The 22666-nt window shown below is 34.3% G+C and overlaps 1 protein-coding gene across 1 annotated transcript in view; it reads right to left on the reverse strand.

The window, feature by feature from the left end:
• Nucleotides 1-22666, reverse strand: part of Grip75 (gamma-tubulin complex component 4) — a 113438-nt gene that overhangs the window by 6614 nt on the left and 84158 nt on the right. Inside the window, exons 7-9 of the mRNA XM_065502418.1 lie at nucleotides 20854-21220; nucleotides 14988-15103; nucleotides 14748-14917 (exon numbers count right to left, since the gene is read on the reverse strand). Coding sequence (XP_065358490.1) covers nucleotides 14748-14917; nucleotides 14988-15103; nucleotides 20854-21220 — 653 coding nt within the window. The remainder of the gene's footprint in view (nucleotides 1-14747; nucleotides 14918-14987; nucleotides 15104-20853; nucleotides 21221-22666) is intronic.

Consider the following 22666-nt stretch of genomic DNA (forward strand, 5'->3'; position numbering starts at 1 on the left):
CGAAAAAGTGCGAGGTGAATTTATATAATGTAAAATCTTGTACTAAATTTGTTCCTTATTTTTTTAAGATTGTATATAAGAAGTGTTATTGGTAATTACATTATATAAAAATGAAATTTATGTAATTCTAACTACTTACAAGTTGCTAAAAATAAATGCCCATATACCAAATTTGCCTTAAAATTATGAGTCCTTTTAAATATGGTAGTACTTTATTTAGATTAAAAATATAACATTTGCGTATTTCGCCTTTTATCCAATAAAAAATACTGAAATATCATTGGATAAAAGACGAAATGCGCAAAATAGGATTTGATTTTAGACCTATCGTTTCTTGGTTTTTTTTCGTCAAAAAAATCGAATATAATGTACTCATGCAAGTATTTTAAGCTTTTTGGTGTCTAATAAAAATTAATTGCTAAATAAAAAATTTTCTTTCAATTGTAAAGACATAATTATGTACGTTTCTTTCTTATAATTTTCGGGATTTTAGATTTCCCGAAAATCCCGAAACCCCGGGTCGGGATTTCGGGATTCTTTACCAAAACCCGAACCGCGGGATTTTCAAAAATCAGTCCCGATTAGCATCTCTAGTTTCATCTGCAAGCTATAAAAAAGTGGAACCGTTATCGAAAGATGTTAGCCAACATTTGTTGGATCCATTACTTCCTAGTGATTCATCAGACTCTGAAGTCGACTAATTTAAATAAATTTTAAAAATCTCATAATAAAAATTCACAAAATTGTAACAAGTGTTTTAATTACTCTTTATTTCATTGTTTAATTATAAGTCTGCTTTTACACAGGGCAATTTTTCTTGCGCAAGTCTAGAGTTTATAGGAGAGAGAGGCAAGAAGAAAGAAAAGGGGTACACACTTGCTTGTACTGGCAAGTCTCTTCAAATTTCTTTTGTTTTCTCATTTTCAATATGGCGTCTATTAGGTTTTGACATACAAAATTGCTCACAGACTTGCTGTATGTAAACAGACGAGAAAGTTTAAAAGGGAATCGACGAGACTTGCTTCAAGTAAACTTGCCCTGTGTAAAAGCAGACTAACTAAATTTTTTATAATAATGAAATAAAATCATTTCATAACTAATAATTGTTATTCGTTTTTAAAAATAAACATATTAATAAAACTAAAAAAGTTTAATTTTATATGAATATTTCGACCTATGCCGGCAATAGGGTAAATGTCCAAAATCTATAGATTTAAATAGTTACTTGCTATAAATAAAATTACTTATATAATTTAAATTTTTTGAAAGATATATGAAAATAATTTCTTACAATTGAAAATAGTATAGAATTTCTTCCGAGGTAGTGTAGTTTAGCAGTCTCTCTCACTCATTCTACTGAAGTAGCAGTACCCATTTTGCATTACTTTATTAGCTTACCTCCTTGCCTGCAATATTTCCATATAAATGAAATTAATTTGGCCAGGCGTTTAGAAGATACGAATTTAGTTCCAGTAAATTAGGGTTTTCTCCCACTGTGTGATGTCTCCAATGGGATTTTTTCTGGTTTATTAGTTAATATTCCAAGATTCTAAAATTGGAAATTTCAGCTGCATCCTTTTGCATCTCTTTGATTTATGTCCCATACACCAAAGCGGCCTCGTTGTTTTTGATGTCCAACTTTGAATTTTTGTGAGGTGTTTTGTTAGTTTATGTTCGCGTTGCTTTGTTATTGTTATGCATGTAAAGAATTGTGTTTGTTTTTTTCTTTTCCACGGACTTTTTATATTTTTACTTTATGAATTTGGTCCTTATAATAAATTGTTTTTGCAATAGTCACATCTTATAATTGCAAACTTTCGCGCTCATATATTTTTGATATTTGGTGCTTAAAATGCTGAAAAAGCTCGAAAAGTGAAGGATGTCGTGAAAAACTATATTAAAAATGAGGGCTACACATTTGAAGAAAGTAATTTGGAAACACGCTCAAATTATAATTGCAAAAAAATTTCAAAATTTTGGCAAAAATGCAATCGTATAAAAACAAAAGTTCAAAATACATATTCTGATTGGCTTGCCTAAAAGGAGTCGATTTTATGAAACTCACATGAGCGGGCGGACCACACCCAGATTTAGTTTGAAATTTTTTTAGTAAGATTTCTTATTGATTTTTAATTTTTTATCAATTTTAAAAAATTATATTGTACCAAAAATTATAAATGTACTATTATTTATTAACGAGATATGGAATTTTGATTAACTAGAATGTCATAACCTCACACTGAGCGTTGTGGTGAATTTGGATGCTAAGGTATGGTAGGGGGTGGGTATGAGTCATCAAACACTCCCGTTTTATCATTAAACAGTTCTGACATATTTATAAAGCCGTGACCGAAATTACAAGTTGATACCTACACTGGAAGTATTTTTGGCCGCCGACTCCATACAGCACCGACCACTGTGCTACGGTCCATTTTTGGTATCAAACAGTAGAATACTTTAATATTTATTTATTTCGCACGGAAAAAGTGATACTTTGAACTATAGTGCGCTGGTGTAATTAAACCAATATTGGGAAATAATTTACATCCCTTAAATGTAAATGAGATAATCGACATTCTTCGTTTAAACCTAAATTAAACTAAAAATTGTGTTTCTAGCTTATTGTTTATTTACTATATAATCTCGGTTTAACCGAGCATCATTGGTGAGTTAAACCTAAGTATAAAATGTCAAAGCACAAACAGGTGAAAAATAAAATAAACAATTCAGCACAGCAGCTCTTTGTTTTGATTTGCTTTATTAACATCAATATAATTTTTAATATACATTTTATATACTTTAATGCCACTTTTTCTTTTACAAAGTTAAAATTTACAAGAAAAAGTTATGGTTGCTTTTTTTTATAAAATTTTAAGTATTGCCATATTTATATGAACAAAATGTGATTTGACTGAAAAGTATGGCAATTTATACAAAATCAAACCATTAGTGAGAAACACAATCATTGGTTAAATCCCGGTAAAATATGTTTCAGGTTTAATAAAACAGCGTGTTAAGCTGAGTTTAACTGACAAGTAGGAAACTAGCTCTAAATCACACAAATCGTAAATATATTTTAAAATAATTACTATTTCTCAAATGTTTTGGCTTCAATTGCCAATCACGATAGATATAATTTATTTATGAGAGTGCACCACCATTAAATATTGAAAAATCTGTCTATAACAAAATGTTTTGAAAAAAGTAACCAAAATGAAAAATAAATACACATCTACACATCAGAAAAAAAAATAACCAATTTTGGTTATAAATAACCAAAACGGCAACATTGATCATACGTAAACAGCACAAACACCCAACAACAACATTCTACAATGTGGAATGACCCTGCCAGCAATTGGAAGTTATATTTTCGATATGTATACTAAAATGTGTCTCTTTTGTGTCGCAAAAATGTTAGTCAAAAGTGTAGAGTTAGTACAATAACTATTGAATTTTTTAAACAAGGTAAATAAAGTCATGTTAAGTTATATCATTATTTTATATATATTTAATGTAAATAAGTATATGCATAGTGTTTTCATAACTGGACTGCAATAAAATATTTCCATTTTAATGCAAGAAGCAGAATTGGAAACATTATCTTCTCTCTGGACACTTTTTAGACATAAATTTAGATATAATAATAATACACTAAATGGATAGAATTGGTAGGTATCATATGCGTGGCACGTTTTTTCCCGCACTGTGACACTATTACGATAAGAAAGCGATATCATATTCGATGAGTTTCAACTTCAAGATGATACGTTTGGGACACTTTTTGGATAGTAATTGTTGGCAGGTGAAATGAGAATTGCAAATCAAACACACACGTGCATAATTTGTATGTATTTGAGTGCGTTTGGTTTATTTTTTTTTTTATTTTTTTTGTTATTTTTTTCAACATACAATTGTGCAAGTCTTGTTTATTTGGTTAGTTTTCACTGAACAGACGTAGTGTAAATACATATGATTGTCCGGTTTCATGATTTTCTTCATGTTGTTGGTATATGAAGTGTACATTTGTTTGTTGTTGTTTTTTTTTTTCAATACACAAACCTTCATCACTGTAGGTCATGTATTTATATTAACCCCTTGTGGACCAAGGCTTTAAATCATTGAAAAAGTTTTATTTTTTTTATGAAATATTGAGAATATGGAGGACCTGAAAGGTACCGAAAGGGACCTTTTACTGTTAGGTCAGCATCAGTCAAAATAAAAAAAACTCATCGATTTTTGTTTAAATTTTATTATTATATTGATTAGTTTTGTAACTTTTATAATATTTTCTATTACAAGTCGATTTTATGGTATTTTACGAAACAGTATTTTTTACGATTACAACATAAATAAACATCACAATGAGAACATGAAATAATTCACCGTTATTCTTAGTAAGCGAGTTTGCCAATAGACAAAAAATATATGTATATTATTCCAAAGATGATAGTATACTTCAAAGTACTTTTGGGAAAAAATGGTCAAAATATGTCTTGTTTTCATTTTGTAAGCTTATTATTGTTATGGTACTTAAAAGTACCGTCGGTCGACAAAGGGTTAAGGTATACATTGGTGAAGGGTATATAAGATTCGGCACAGCCGAATATAGCTCTGTTACTTGTTAAATTATTACATGAACTACTTTTAAAATTAGTAACTTTAAAGAAAAGTAAATCTCTCCTAGCATTTCTTATTTTTTCAACCTTGATAACGAATATTTGGATCCATCAGAATGGGCTGAAAATCATTAACGACCTAAAAAACAGTTTTGTAATAATTAAAATATTACGAATATTAAAATGAACTTACAGGATGTTGGTGACATGACAGCAATTCACTTCCAAATTCGCCAGCCCAAATCCCCGGACCAATTTGTTTTCCAAATATGTATATTATTTATCAGTGTCTTACCCAGCAAAAACTTCGCTTACAAAGCTACAATTGCTACTTAAGTAATGTCTTTTTTAATAACTTACTTTTTAAGTATACTGTTTTTGTTTTTTAGACTTTACTATAAAATAAACAAACAAAACAAAAAAAACTGTTACTTTTTTTCAATTTGCCCATTTTTTTATTGCATGTTTATTTTTAGAAAAACAGAAAAGAATATTGCATTACTGTGTGAAAACCATTATTTGACGCACAATGGAATAACTAAGCAGTGGTGTAGTGAATACAACAACAGACTAGCAAACGGATGGTTGATGGTTCGACTCTTGGCTGCGACTTATTTTTTTTTTATATTTTCTTTGCAAATACAAAATTATATAAATAACTCTACTAACAAAACAACTTATTTCCGGCCAAAATATATAGGATTACTTTAGGGACATCGCGAACAAAAATAATGACTTCTTACAGTAGAAAAATAAGTAGTCGAATCAAATTCCCCTTATTTTTCGGCTTATTTGTAAGTAAAGTTTTTGCTGGATAAGTGGCAGCTCATTGAAGTGTAGTAAGCATACATTCCACTGTAATGGTGTTTGCAAATATTTTTCCATATATGCATTTACACCTGATTTGCAACCTATATTTACAACGGTTCCATCGCAATTTATTGCAACTAAATAATTTAGTGAATAAGATTCAGAATTTAAAAAATATACATTAAATTAAATGTTTGCTATTAAATAATTACTTTTGCAATTTAATTTAAAATAATCGAAATGTGTACGTAATTGTCGTTCTAATAAGATATAAAAGACAAAAATTGGTTAACAAATTTTAAAGTTATTAAAAAATCGCCAGGCCATTAACGTCTCAGGCCACTAGAACAAGAAATGTAGGAACAAAATTAACATATTTTCAGAAATATTAAAACAAAAATTTATTCTTACTTAAAATATATCCATATTTACTTGTATATGAGTTTTTATCTTCATAGGATACAGTTAAGCTATTCGCAGGTATAACCAAAAAAAAATTTTTTTTAACTGCAGTTTCAAAACTCCAATTTAAAATTTTTAAAAACAAATTACAGAATTTTTCGATCATCACATGGGGATTTATTTACAACATAATAGGGAATAAAAATGTGAAAAAAGTATGTCACGAAGGTGACCACACTGGAGCAGCATAATTGACCACCAGAGTTGCCAAAACTTTAAGACCATATCCCACCAGATTGCACTTGAAATAACGACAGAAACCACTGATTAAAACCGAAAAATTTTTATTTAACGAATTATCAAGCAAAACTGTTTTAAAACAAAAAAAAAAAAAAATTTAAATTAAAATGTGTGCCAAAAACGTTATATACTAAAATTAATTAAGATCAATCCATTAAAGACTATCATTTTGAGTATATTTCTGAGATATCAACCAAATATAAAAACTTTCATGAAACTTCATAATCGTAGCAGCACTTTTCATGGCGACGAAGGCAATTTTTAATAAAAATTAATTTGATTAAATTAAAATACATATACTTTACTGTCAAAATTCCATTAACCATCTGAGATTGCAAACAAGTTCTAAAGTTTGACTTTACATTATTAAGCTGACTAAAAACTCGCTCCACTTCCGCATTTCCACAATAAATGTACAACACATCGTTGTCTTATTTCTGATTCCTTTTCCATTGCATTTGTATTTTCGTATTTCAGTTTCAAACTGATAACGTAAATAACTATTAGGCTTAATGTAATTTTCAAAACATTCGATTTGGAACTGTCTTTCTGTTAAGTCATTAAGGCGATTAATTTATTTTTAGATATGTGCAAAACACCATTTATCGATAAATCATAAAAACAACAAAGTAAAATCGGCGTACACTTAAAAAATGTTTGTAAAATTTTATTATTTTAGTTTCGCTTAACCCTAGAAAGATAATATGCGTAAAATTTACGCATACTCTTTCAAAATATTGTTATTTCTCTTTATTAACAATGAATTCGCCGTTGTACTCTTTACACATCTCATTCGTTGATCAGAGCTTTAATCAGACACAAATATCGCTGCGGTAGGTATTTCTAATTATGAAATATAATGGATATGTGAGTCAAAATTACGCATGATTATCTTTACAGTGACTTTCAAGATTGTTATTTTTATGAATATTCGTGATGTTTGTTTTTTTATAGCCACTTATTGTGCATAAATTGTTAAATTTTATAGTGTAGCCTTTGATTTGTCGATATCCTGACTGGAAAAAAATGGCACGTCGGAATTTGGATGAAGATGCTATCCTAGGTGCTTTTTTAAAGATTGATGACGAGATTATTTGTGCAGAAACCGATAGCGAGATAAAAAACCACGAGAGCGAAAATGATGTACATAGCGATGTTGAAGAAGCTTTCGAAAATATCGAGACCGAAGAACTGGCTACGCCTATTGCAGGCGAGTACATATACGAAGTTAATGTAGAGCAACCAGCTTCTTCGTCAGCATCTCGCCGAATAATAACCATGTCACAGAGTGCTATAAGAGGAAAGAATAGACATTGTTGATCGAAATCAAGTAGACGCGGCCGAGTCTCAGCATTGACAATTTTTAAATCTCAAAGGTGTAATACACGAATGTGTCGCAATCTTCATGTTCGCCTTTCATACTTCAACAAGTTTTAGTGGATGATATAATTACAGAAGTCGTAAAATGGAATAATGCCGAGATATCTTTGAAAAGAAGCAAATTTCTGACCTGCGATACATTTCGCGATACGTGCGAAGTTGAAATTTGCACTTTGGTTGGGATTCTAGTAATGACAGCAGTGAGAAAGGACAACCACTTGACTACAGATGAGTTATTCTATTGATCTTTGTCAAAGTTGAATCTGAATAATTTTTAAAAGCCTTTATATATGTATTTTATAAAAAATACTTTGTTCATTTAGTATATTCATTAAAATTACTGACTAAGCCCAAAAACGGGTGATAGGTATTCTAAGAAATATTATCTTTAAGTTTTGTTAATTACTGAAGTTGTTCTTTTGTTTTTTCTGATAATAAATATATATAAACATATTTAAATTTCGGGTATTTTTACTTCAGATATATTGAAAAAAGTAAACAACATTAGTTTATTTTAAATTAATCAAACAAATGCCACAATTTAGCTTTTCAAAAAGTATGCGTAAATTTTACGCATGATTATCTTTAACGTATGTCAAAATATGATTATCTTTCTAGGGTTAGGTTAGGTTAGGTTAGGTTATGAAGGCAGCTAGTTATCAGCCAGCTCACTTGGGTCCATGAAATTGGTCCCTTTGTGTTACCCTAAAGATCATGCTCAGAACCTCAAGAGATTCTTCACATGTCAGACCTGGGTTCAATGCCGAACCAACCTGACGCACGAATGAACGAATCCATCCTCCTGATATCAAGAGTAGATAGATCCGCTAGGCCGTGCAAAAATGGACTACCTATTGTCGCAGTCCGCACCCCTGCAAAGACAGAGGAGATGTTCAATCGTCTCATTCTCGTCTTCATCATGGCAACTTCTACAGAAGTCATTATATGGAGTATTCATTCTCCTAGCATGCTCACCTATCAAGCAATGCCCCGTGAGCACTGACATCAGAGCTCGAAGCCTAGCCCGAGGTAGCCCCGTGAGGGACATTGACCTACGATGGTCATAAACGGGCCAGGTGAGTCTCGATATCGTGCAGTTTGTCGAGTTAGACCATCTGAGTTGAGCAGACTCAAATAATTTACGCTGTATGATTGACTTACAGCAAGACAGCGGTGAACCGACCAAGTTATCGATCTCGTCAATTTGTAGGCGAGAGCCTCTTTTGGCCAGTTCATCCGCAATAGCATTGCCAGGTACACCAGAGTGACCAGGCACCCAGAATAACTCCAGGTTAGAATGTCTCGCCATCTCATTAAGAGATACCCGGCATTCATGTACCAATCTGGATGTCGAGTAGACGCCAGATAGGGATTTGATAGCAGGCTTACTGTCGGTACAGATTCGGATATTCACACCAAATAGCCTATAGTACTTCATCCAGTGTACCGCCCTTTTGATCGCTGAAATCTCAGCTTGGATTACACTACATTGATCATGTAGCCTGAAACACACCCTCTTCTGAAGATGGGGAATATAGAAGCCTCCACCCACCCCATCCGCAGACTTAGAGCCATCTGTGTATATGACAAACGTGTCCATGGAAGAATTAGACCCACCCGTCAATGACACAGAGAAGCGTCTGTCAATAAAGGGTAAGGGAGTGCAGTAGTCAATATTAGCAGGTATATAAGATATACCGCCCAAAATAGACGCATGGCCAGTACAACTAGACCTCCATGCTCCAACAGTACTTAACCTAACCGCCGAATTAATGGCCAATTGTTTTGCCATCAGATCAGCCGGTAGCCAGTGCATCATTACAAACAGAGCACGAGACGGAGTACTGCGCAGCGCACCCGTGATCATTAGTGCGGATATTCGCAGGATTCTCTCAATTATCCCACAGTAGGTGGATTTACTTAGAGCCTTCCACCAAACTAGTGCTCCATACATTAGTATGGGCTTGACCACCATATCGAAAAGCCATTTCGCATTCCTAGGGCTTATTCCCCAGGTACTCCCAATGGCCCTTCTGCAGGCATAGATAGCGACAGCCGCCTTGGACGCTCTCGCATGAATATTAAGGCTCCAGGACAGCTTAGAGTCTAGTATAATTCCCAGATACTTAGCACTATCCGAGAGTTTAAGTTCCACACCGTTAAGGCGCGGTAATGGGAACGGAGGGATTTTGTACCTTCTGGAGAACAGCACAAGCTCCGTTTTCCCAGGGTTCACACCTAGTCCACTTGCAGTGCTCCACTGGCTGAGTGTACTGAGTGAAGTTTGCAGGCATTGTGATAATGTGTCCAAGTGTTTTCCAGAAACAGCTACGGCAACATCATCAGCATATGCAACAGTTTTGCACATCATGGAATCCAATTTCATGAGTAACATATTGATGGCAAGATTCCACAAGAGTGGAGATAAAACCCCCCCCTGTGGAGTGCCCCGATTCGCTAATCTAAAAATAGTAGCAGTTCCCATAGAAGAGATAATGACTCTATTAGTCAGAAGTCTACCTATGAAGCAGATAATAGATTGATCTATATCCAGACCCCCTAGAGCCGAAAGGATCGTCTCTGGCGTCACATTGTTAAAGGCCCCCTCAATATCCAAGAAGGCCACCAATGCATATTCCTTATGCTCGAGTGATTTTTCTACGAATCCCACAAGCGAATGTAAAGCAGTCTCAACAGATCTACCTTTCATATAGGCATGTTGAGACATGGATAGTCGGTTCGGGTTAATCGATGAACGAAGGTGTAGATCGATCAACCTTTCCATAGTTTTCAAGAGGAAGGACGATAGGCTAATAGGCCTAAAGTCCTTGGGTCTAGTATGAGATGCCTTCCCTCCCTTGGGAATGAAGGCCACCGTACATCTGGTCCACGACTCCGGAATATATGACCAAGCCAAGCAGGCCGAGTATATACGAGTCAACCAGGGAATAATTAAATCCTCATTCCGTTGCAGATCCGCCGGAATGATGCCATCAGGACCCGGAGATTTATATGGGTCAAAGCTACGCAGGGCCCATTTTAGTCTCTCCTCATTTATGAGAATTGTGACTTCAAAAGGCAAAGTATAAGATATCGCAGTGTTACCCTCAGATAGGGGAACACTGCCAGGGAAATGAGCGTCCATCAAAACCTCTAGGGTTTCCTTTCCGCTAGTAGTCCAGCTGTCGCTCGATTTCTGAATATAACTCGGGACAGCGGCCGAAGATGACAAGATCCTGCGCAAGCGACTCGTCTCAGAGGAACCTTCCACGCCGCTACAGAAGGACCTCCAGGATTTGCGCTTCGCGTTCCTAACCAGGTTCTTGAATTTATTCACAGAGGACTTGTAAACAGACCAGTTGCCCAGTCTCTTGGCCTCATTGAAAAGTTTGCGACACTCTCTACGAGTGTTCGCTATCTCGGAAGTCCACCAAGGTGGTTTTTTCCTACCTCTGCAGATACTAGGTCTGCATGAATCTAGGGTTAAATAAATACAAGATATAAAAAAGAGCTAAAAACCACCAACTGAAAATATTTTGCAGCTAGAAAAACCACTTAGCGGTTTTTTCCGAAAAATACCCGCTAACGACGAAAAATACCTCCAGATCTAGCTGAAAAACCGCCGTTTTGGCAACACTATTGACCACTGACCGTCTTCGTAGGTAGCTAGCAAGGTTTCTTTGTCCATGCCCCAAGTACTGCCGGCTAGTGCTTTGAGGATCTTGTTCCTATTTCGCAGTTTATGCGGGATTGCAGTGGCGTGAGGTGAGGAGGTAAAAAGGCTATCAAAAGTGACACCCAAGATTTTCGGGTGGTTCACTGTCGGAATTTGTACGCCGTCGACCATGATGGCTAAGTTCAGTTTTATCTCCTTCGTCCAGGTGGTGAAGAGCGTTGCCGATGACTTCGTTGGTGATAACTGCAGGTTACACGCAGTGAAGAAATTGTGGATTTCATTGAGACCATTTACCATACCGCAAAGCTCATCAACGTTGTGACCTGTTGCCAATATAGTACAGTCGTCCGCATATGAGATTATCTCCACGCCCTGTGGGGGCACTGGGAGTTTAGAGAGGTAGAAGTTAAACAGGAGTGGTGACAGGACCCCGCCCTGAGGGACTCCTTGTTTAACTCTATGGGGTTTTGAGCATTTGTCTCTAAACTCCACGTATGTACAGTTCACTATCAGTGTCGAAAGCTTTCGACAGGTCAAGTGCCACTAGGATAGTCCGTTCACAAGGCCTCTGCTGGTTTAAGCCCTGTGTGAGTATGGCGGATAATGCTGTGATGGTACTGTGCATCTTACGGAATCCATGCTAGTGACGAGCTGCTGGTAGTTGACGGGTCAGCTGGGGGAGGAAAAGTGCTTCGAGTGTCTTCGCTACAGGTGACAGGAGGGAAATCGGCCTGTACGATTGTCCCTCACTCGCGATTTTCCCAGGTTTTAGCAATGGGATCACTTGAACCATTTTCGAGACATCGGGTATAGTTCCTCACTGACAGGTACTCGACTCCCCGCTCGCCTAGGTGTTTTAGCATCAGCATGGATATCCCATGTAATGTTGTGGTGTGTTCGAGACTGGAAGATCGTGTAGTTTGCGGACAATACTTCTTTTCGCCTTGTCTCTCTCGGGGTGCTCAATGAATTGTCGGCAAAAAGCGCGCGCGCACTGTTTAGAGTCGGATTTGGAGGTATCTGCAAACTTAATCGCGACCCTATCATCCTTCTTTGTCGGATTGGAGAGAGACCGAACTGTGGACCACAACTTGCCAACTTCAGAACTTAAGTTGCAATTCTTCAAATGATCCAACCATTTGTTTCGCTTGTCCTCATTTACCAACCTGCTGATATCGCGGTTCAGCTGGGCGATCCTAGGGTCGTCAGGGTTGGTACTTCGGATGTCATTACTCTCATCTGCGAGTCCCGCTGCTTCTGCTGGGAAGTGCGGTCGCACTACGGATATTCTTCCAGCTGGAATGAAGCGAGCGGCTGCTGCGGTGACGGTTTCCCGAAACTTCCTCTCTGCTTTGTGTACGTTGGAGGGAATCGGTAGACCATTGAAGATGCGGTCGGTAAATTCTCTGAAGCCGTGCGTCTGCTTTCTTTTGGTTGATGTAAGTTCGGCGTTCAGAGATGATGAAATCGTTGGGTCTATCCAGACAAAGTTTTGAGTCATGATCAATGATATTGTCCGTGGGATCATTTTCAGCAAAATCAATGTTTAAAGATCTTGGTCGACACTGGTCAATAAAAAAACATAACCTATTGCTAGCTATTTTGAATTCTTCATTGCATCTGCATTCCGGAGTTGTGTCTAATGGGCACTTGCATTTTGAAATTCGAAATAAAACGTTCCAGTAATTTTTAAAAAATTTTGATGGTTTTTTAATAATTTCATAGTTGAAATCTAGAAGTAGGACTAACAATTTCCTTATTGATGTTTTATTGATAATAGGAATGTTTGCCCTTTTTCATAAATTACTTATCACTTTTATCACTTCTTGAATATATCTCGGCAAACTTTGATTTTTATTAACAATAACAGTGCCGGTTGACTTTAAATATAAAAAATACTGAATAACTTGGCGGTTTGTTGGTAATTTAGTTTTTTTAATATCACGTGCTTCGAAATGCATTTTGTAACTTGAAATTTGAACTTATTATAATTAAGAATAACAGCACATACCAATGATTTAAAAACTTTATAGTGAACTTTATAATTTATTGATTTAACTTTTTATAGTACTCTAAGGAACAAGTAGACAATTTTCCCTAATTTATCGTAAAATATATTTTTTTAAAAAATGTTTTAAATATACAAATGTCCCATAAAACAAAGACTTTCAAATCTACTAAATAAAATAAAAAAAATTTTAAATTTAGAATTAAAATAAAACTTTTTAAATATGAGACATTAAAAATATAAATAATTTTGAAATAAATTTTTGAACGGTTGTGAATGAATATTCGAACACTTTAAAATATCTGTAAAATAGCTGATAATGCATAAAAATTAACATTTTAAAAGTAAATATTTCATACAATTAATATTCAAAAAAAATTTTGAATAGCCACAATTACTGATTTTTGTGAAGGATCCGAGATATAATAAGTCGCGCATAGAATATGACGTCGAATTAAAAAATCGTATAAGAGTAAAATGTAGCTGCCGTTAAGTCATAAACATGTTTGATATGTTACGATCGGAACTAAAATGGCGACGTAGTATATAAAAAACAAAAAGGGCGATATTTCTAGGCGTGGCAAAAAAATAACTTTTATATTTTTGGAAATGTTATTAACATATCTATAATTCTAGGGGGTGACTGACTCAACTTTTTTTTCGCCCATAGAAACCGAACCATTCTAATGCGCATCAAATGCAGCGCTGTGATGCATTTCCAAATTTCAAGCAAATCGGGTCAGCCGTTTAGCAGTCTATAGTCTTTAAACCAGCAAACATACATACATACAAACACACATTCACTTTTATATATATAGATATAAAGTGGGCGTTAAGTGAAAGTTACCACGCCCACTTTTTGTCAAATTAATTTTCATATCTGCAGGAATATACTATAGAAGTTTCAATACGATATTCGAGCTATTAATATTTTTGTCGCTCACTTCTATATATAACTGAATATATTGCTATTGGTTTAGCAACAACGGAAGCAATATGGTTCAAGGGACTACTTAATGATCAAGAAGTCATATCAGACTATGCGCCAGCTATAATGTACGAAGATTGTCATGGTTGCATTGGAATGGCTACAAATTTAGAATGTAAACGCGCCAGACATATTGACATTACTCACCTGGCCAGTTAACCTAACATATTTTATAATTATTTATTGTCTTTTCCATTTTTACTAAGCGAATTTTAGCTATTATATCAGGCCTGTCACAGAATTCCATTCCGATCGAAAGTGGAATTATTTCCGTATTTTGCTTCAGTGTTCAAAGTGGAATTGATATTTCTTTGTAATTATTGGTTTTTCTCAAAATTTTAGTTAATTTCTATACCAAAAGCTTCCCTTTAGTTTTAATATAAAAAACGCTTTCAAATTTAAATCAGAAATATAGAATTATGAATTATTTTTGGAATAAATAAATTATAAGGAATCTGAAGAACCTAAAACGAAATCGATCGAAATAAAAACTACGGAATAGAAACCATTCCGAACAAAATGTGTGATAGGCCTGTATAATTATTATTTATCCAATTAACTAACCGTTCATCTAGTTCATCAATCTTGGAATTTAGCATTTCATCTATTCTGTGAGTGTCGACTAAAGCGCAGAAGTCTTCGCATATGTGGAAAATCTCATTGATTATTAAATAAACTGGATTATTTGAATGTAGCGATGACGACTGCAGCATGCTGACTTTGGTAGCATCCTCCTAAAAATAAAAAAATAAAATAGCTAAAAGTACTTAATTAAGTTAATAGTATTGTATTATTAAAACTTACATCAGTTAGAAGGAAGCATAATGATAGAATATTTGCTTGAAATATGCTGTGTGATCTTTGAATTTGCTCAAAATCTGCCTTGTTAAGTATAGTATTTAATAGAATACTAAACTGACCTATAAATTAATGACATGTATTACAATATCCATCATACAATATACTCTGCTTTTACACTCAGCAAGTTTACTTGAAGCAAGTCTCTTCGATTCCCTTTTAAACTTGCTCGACTGTTTACACACAGCAAGTCTGTGTTCAATTTTGTATTGATAATTACCATAAGTGATTGAAATTGGACGTGTTTTATTTTTACTCCGAGTTAATTTGTTATTTTAAATGATTCTCTCGGAAAATAAATATAAATTACACCTGTTTATTAATTACGCGAAAGGACGCTTTTAATTTAATAATATTATTAAATAAAAAAAAATCAAAACAAGAACTTAAAGACAAATAAGTGAAAATTCTTTATTCTTTTCTTTGAACCTTGTGCATTAACTATTAAATATAGATCAAGAGTGTTAACTAAAGTATTTACAACTACTCTTTAATGAGTCTCTTTAACGAGAACAGTGAGCGAAGGTTAAGTATAAACGGCAGAAATGCATACGTTACAGTTAATGCAGATGAAAAAAATATAAACAAAACAAACAGAAGAATAGATGACAGCTTGTTTTTAACCTACAAGCCTGTTAACCGTGCTCGTTCTTGATCCCCCGCATTGTCAACAACTAATAATTGTCAAACAAAAGAAATCCCAACAGCTGTTAATCTGGAGTTACCAAAAAATACAAATACTTTATTTACGCCTGAAAGTATGCTAGCAATATCAGCTTCAGAAACGAAATCCACCACACCGACTACAATTAAAATTAACCCATTAAGCGGCGCTATACCCAAGATTAGTCAACCATTAAATAAAGATAATAAATCCCAAATACAGGTTGGAATGGACCGGTATGTTACAGTATTAAAACTGGCACGAAGTCCCAAGTCTTCGAAAGCGGCACCCTTGGCTAAATTATATAAGGATAGTGAACATGCTAGACCACATAATGAAAATCGTTTTTCTATTCTGGAATGTGAAACAGATGAACAAGTAAATAAAATTACCTCTACAACTTGAGAGAAAATAATTCAAACTCACTGGTTAAGAGCCTGATATAGGTGAGAACTCTTTTTACGTTATCCCAATCAAGAAAGGCACGATTCATGAAACTAAAATATAGGTCAATAGTGAAAACGATTATAGAAAGGTTGTAACAGATTTTGAAACTCAAAAGAAAAGTTTTTACACTTATCAGCTGAAAGGAAGCAAGGGTCTACAAGTTGTAATAAAGGGTATTGACTGTAATGTTGAACCACTCGAAATAAAGCAAAGCTTAGAAGATAAAGGTTTTAAGACAAAAAATGTGATAAACATTAGAAATCGCGAAAAAAAAAACCCCAACCACTCTTCCGTGTTGAACTTGAACCCGGTGACATAAACCTGAAAAAAAACAAGTAAGAGTGCTATATTCGGCTATGCCGAATCTTATATACCCTTCACCTTTGTTGTGGATGCATTATTATTTTTTATAATTAGTATATAGGTATGTATGTACATTGCCCACTTTCAGCGTACAGCATCCTAAATTTATCAAGAACACAAAAAACAACAACAACGCCAAACGAAACAGAACACCGAAAGAAAAAACAAAATACGCAAGGCAATGAAACCAACACACATCCAAACATACGTTTAATTGAATAAAAAACAACAACAACGCCAAAAGAAACAATACACATAAGAAAAACAAAATACGCAAAGCATGCACATTCAAACATACGATTTGTTGATTTTTTGTCAAAAAAACCAACACACAACCAAACAAAAGTTTAGTTGTATAAAAAACAACAACAAAGCCAAAAGAAACAAAACACAAAAAAAAAAACAAAATACGCAAAGCTTGCACATCCAAACATACGTTTTGTTGTTTTTTTGTCAAAAAAACCAACACATAACCAAACAAACGTTTAGTTGTATAAAAAACAACAAAAGAAACAAAACACAAAAAAAAAAATACGAAAAGCTGCACATCCAACCATACGTTTTGTTGCTTTTTTGTCAAAGCATGCAATACATTGTGTTTTTTGATGAAATTTTCAGAGGTTGTCTCGGATTTTTGCTCATATCTCCGTTATTTATGGACGGATTTTGCTGATTTTAAATAGCAAAATTCTCGAAAGTATGTCTGACAGAATTGTTGAAGATTTGGATCCCGGAGATATCTGGGGCCTTCAGAAAATTGATTTCAACAGACAGACAGACAGACGGACAGACAGACAGACAGACAGACAGACAGGCAGACAGACAGACAGACAGACAGACAGACAGACAGACAGACGGACATGGCTTAATCGACTCCGCTATCTATAAGGATCCAGAATATATATACTTTATAGGGTCGGAAATGAAAAATGTAGAAATTACAAACGGAATGACAAACTTATATATACCCTTCTCACGAAGCTGAAGGGTATAAAAATGAAACACATCCCATATATAACCTGAAGTACTTATTGCATCGTACAATTACGGTAGAAGAACCACATAAACGATTTGGCCCCGTCCAATGTATGAATTGCCAAGAATATGGACACACCAAGGCATATTGCAAATTGCCACCCGTATGTGTTATTTGTGGAGAGTTGCATAACACATCCCAATGTAACAAATCCAAGGATGATCCTAAAATGAAAAAATGCAGCAATTGTGGAGGTAACCACACAGCGAACTACAGGGGTTGTCCTGTCTACTCAATTGTTAAAAAATCACAAAGCCATAAACCGATGATTTTCACCGCTCAGCCATTAAATAACATCAATTTTAACTACCCCCCGTTGCAGCAGACATATGACAACAAAGAAACATATGCAAATGTACTAAGAAACAACCAAACTCAGACGCAAGTCCGTCAACCACAAAACCAAAATATGAACCCAGAGGTAAGAGAGCAAACGCCAATTTTCAATTTTACCAGACTAGAAGCTACAATAGAAACTGTTGTGCAATCGGTAAATAACTTTACAAACTCAATGAGTAATATGATGTAAGAAATGCTTAAGATACAATCAATGTTATTGCAGGCTGTGCTTAACAGACCATGAACTGCCTAAGAATATGTTTTTGGAACGCTAACGGCATTCGCCAACATAAAAACGAACTCGAGTATTTTCTTAAAAGTCATGAAGTTGATATAATGTTAGTTTCAGAAACCCATTTGACGTCTAGAAGTTTATTTAAGATAAATGTATATGTTTTTTATGGCACAAATGATCCAAGAGATAGAGCATGTAGAGGCTCTGGAATTTTAATTAAAACCCGCATCAAACACCATTCAATGTGTGATATTTGTGAAGATTATCTTCAAGCTACGACAATCTGTTTGGATGATTGCTACAGAAACCTATTAATTTCGTCGATATATTCACCTCCAAGGTTTTCGATTACTGAAAACAAATATGAACATTTTTATGAATCACTAGGACCCCGACCTTTCGGTCGCGCTTTGTTTAATACAATTTCTAAATTGAATTTGAATGTGATGTCGAGCGGAGAACCAACATACTTTCCTACTGACCCAAGCAAAATACCCGATGTCCTTGATTTTGCAGTTACAAAAACTTTACCAATGGAACTAATGCAGGTTAAATCTTCATTAGAATTATCCTCGGATCCTCTATTGAACTCCCTAGAAATAGTATCCCCGACTGGTCACTCTGCAATATCTAGCACGAAAATAAATTGGTTTAAATATAGAAAATATATTAGCACACACAGTACAGAAAATAAATCGCTAAGAAGATATCGATATCTCACTCAAAAATTTTGAACAAAACTTAAAACTTGCTGTTGAACACGCCACTCAAATCATATCCAAGACATTTGAAGAAAAAAAATATTGTTCTGCACTCTTCATCGACGTTTCGCAAGCCTTCGACAAAGTATGGCATGAAGGATTATCGATAAAAATAAAACAATATTTACCAGTGAACACACACAAGCTTCTAGAAAGTTATTTAAGTCATCGAAAGTTCGTTCTTAAAGAGGGAGACTTCATAAGTTCACCACAGCCTATTGAAGCAGGCGTACCCCAAGGAAGTATACTGGGTCCCTTCCTATATTTGCTATATACTTTTGATATGCCTACAAACAGTCGAACCCACATATCAACTTTTGCTGATGACACAGCTATACTAGCCATTCATGAAAACCCCCAAGAAGCATCTGTACTTTTACAAGACCATATACTCGACATAGAAAGGTGGTTAAAACAATGGAGAATAAAAGTAAACGAGCAAAAATGTATACATCTTACATTCACATTGCGTAGAGAATCGTGCCCTCCAATCCTAATAGATAATCATATAATACCTCAACAAACTGAAGTTAAATATCTAGGTCTGCATATAGACCGACGTCTTACCTGAAAAAAGCATATAGATACGAAATTGACTCAAATGAAGTTAAAATTACTACAAATTTACTGGCTAATTGGTAAAAACTCGAGATTGAGTTTAGATTGCAAACTTTCGCTGTACAGCTCAATAATAAAACCCATATGGTGCTATGGAATTCAATTATGGGACACGGCCTCAGCTTCTAATATTGAAAAAATTCAAAGATTCCAAAATAAAATATTACGAATGATAACAGCAGCGCCTTGGTATGTGAGAAATATTAACATTCATAAGGACCTAGGTGTCTCCCTGGTGAAAAATGAAATAAAACAAGTAAGAAAGTATGGTCGGTCAAGCCCGACCATATAATACCCTACACCAAGTAAATGAGTAAAAATATTTTTCTTTTAAAATATCAATAATTTATATTATTGAGTGATTTTCGGAAGTGGGCCTTATATGGGAGCTATGACCAATTATGGACCGATCACTATAAAATTAGGTCGTGTTATTTATGTCTATATTAAAGTTAACTATGTTGAATTTTGTGTGTATACCAAAATTTTTAAGCGATTTATGCACGTTAAAGTGATTTTCGGAAGCGGGTCTATGTGGGAGCTATGATTAATTATGGACCGATCGTAACAAAATTTGGTGACATGAATTTCGTATATATAAAACTTATTTGAACAGAAATTTGTGTAGATACATAGATAAATTAAACTTTTATGACCGATAAAGTCCAATTTCGAGGGGACATTTGTATGGGGGCTAGGTGAAATAATGGACCGATTTCAGCCAGTTTCAATAGGCTTCGTCCATGGGCCGAAAAAGTAATATGTACCAAATTTGATCGAAATACCTTCAAAATTGCGACCTGTACTCTGCGCACAAGGTTTACATGGACAGCCAACCAGACGGACGGACGGACGGACATCGTTTAATCGACTCAGAAAGTGATTCTAAGTCGATCGGTATACTTTAAGGTGGGTGTTAGACTAATATTTTTGGGCGTTACAAACATCTGCACAAACGCATAATACCCTCCCCACTATGGTGGTGTAGGGTATAAAAACAAGCGGAGTCATATTTGAAAAATTTAGAAGTTCACCCAAACCCACTTGCACGAACATTAATGAGAAGTAATGGCTACATCCGACTAAGAAGAAGGAATCCAACAGACCTGCGCTGATGATAGGATCTATAAATTAAACATAATTTTTCGTCCAACTGTGGTGGGACGTAAATAAAAAATAATATTTAAATTTAAGATTTGAACAAATTATTGATAGTTCACATTATTTTGTGAAGATACAATAAATCTCTCCTATAAACTCTAGACTTGCGCAAGAAAACTTGCTCTATGTAAAAGCAGATAATGTGAAGTTTATTTTATGTTATTTTATATCAGTTTGAATTTACTTACTTTCAAGTACATCGACTTGTATGTAATACTGCAAGTTATCGACGAAAAACATTAATTCATTTCTTAAATGCATTACTTTAATGTTTTGATGCTTATTAAGCTTAGTTTCTCTTGTATGTTGGCACCACAGCATGTGTAATTCATATTGCATTTTCTTTATCAGCAACAAAAATCTGAAAAGTATATTGTAGCGTTCGAGTACCTTGGGCGAGAACAGTAAATGCAAGGGCCAATTGATTTTGTATTGTAGATGTACTAATTGCAGATAACCAAATTCTTGTGGCTCATCCGAATCGAAGGGGGACTTCGGAATACAGAGAGAAAATTGTTCCAGGTCTTCAGATACACCAACTCCATGTGCTGCCGACTGTAATGTATCATAAAAAGAAAAGGTAAACCCAGCTAGATATTTACGATCTAAGAAATAATATTGCCAAAGTACTTGCTTAAACTGCTTTGGTGTAATTTTTGCAGTAACGTAACGGGAGTATTATGAGAATCCCTATCAAAACGTAGATAGATCTTCCAACTGTTGTCCGCTTTGATACAGATTCTCATTATAGCTTACATGTTTTACTTTTATTGTTAATGAAAAGGGCAATTTCAATTAATTCATTATTGAATATGAATCATTAGTAAGATTTAGCCTAGACTTCTACAATTATGCGGAATTTAATTTTAATTTTTAATAGTTTCATTATGTGTGTCCTCTACTATCTAAAATGTTTATCAAAGGAAGTTTAGGTTTCAAATAAAACCAAATATAATGTGACTATAAACAAAAGTTGAATTTTTACCAGTTTCACCCGCCAATTTGGTGAACATTGGAAAAAAAAATCATACTGAAAATTTTTTTAGGTAAATCGGTTGGGGTTAAGGCGTGTCGCAAGCCCTCTGAAGTTTTGAGATACTATAACAAGGGAAAAATGCAATTTTTTAAATTTTTGCGATTAATATGTCCAGTAAAAAATATCAACATTAAAAATATGTTTAAAACATATGGTTGCAAATGTAAACAAAACTAAAAAGCTGAAAATTAATACAAATTACAAGTTGCAAAGAAAATTGATTTATAATAAAATATGTATGTATAATTTGTATAAATTTTAAATGCGTTCGCCTTTAATCAAAACAAGAGCCGACATGCCGACAGGTGTCTGGTACTTTTTTGAAATTCGAAATTCAAGTGGCCATATGGTGTAAAAATAGTCCCATTAGAACCCTCTGTTAACATGTATATTAGGGTGGCCCTTAATAAACGAAAGTTGGATTTTGGCCATTCTCACCCCCCAGTTTGGTGAACAGTAGTAAAAAAATCATCCTGAAAAAATTTTAGGTAAATCGGTTGGGGTTAAGATGTGCCGCAAGCCCTCTGAAGTTTTGAGATGCATTTACAAGGGGAAAAAATGCATTTTTTTCAGTTTTTGTAAAAATTTTGACATTAAAAAATTACTTTTGCAATTTAATTTAAAAGAATAGAAATGTGAACGCAATTGTCGTTCTAATGAGACATAAAAAACAGAAATTGGTCAAAAAATTTTAAAGTTATTCAAAATTCGCCAGGCCATTAACGTGTCTCAGGCCACTAGAACAAGAAATGTAGGAACAAAATTAACATATTTTGATAAATATTAAAATAAAAGCTCATTTTTACTTAAAATATGTCCATATTTACTTGTATATGAGTTTTTGTCTTCGTAGGATACCGTTAACCTATTCTTATTTATGAACAGTTTCAAAACTCCATTTTCAAATTTTGTTAAACAAATTTCAGAATTTTTTGATCATCTCATTGGGATTTATTAAGAATATA

This window comes from Calliphora vicina, chromosome 2 (assembly GCF_958450345.1).
Source record: "Calliphora vicina chromosome 2, idCalVici1.1, whole genome shotgun sequence".
NCBI classification, from domain to species: domain Eukaryota; kingdom Metazoa; phylum Arthropoda; class Insecta; order Diptera; family Calliphoridae; genus Calliphora; species Calliphora vicina.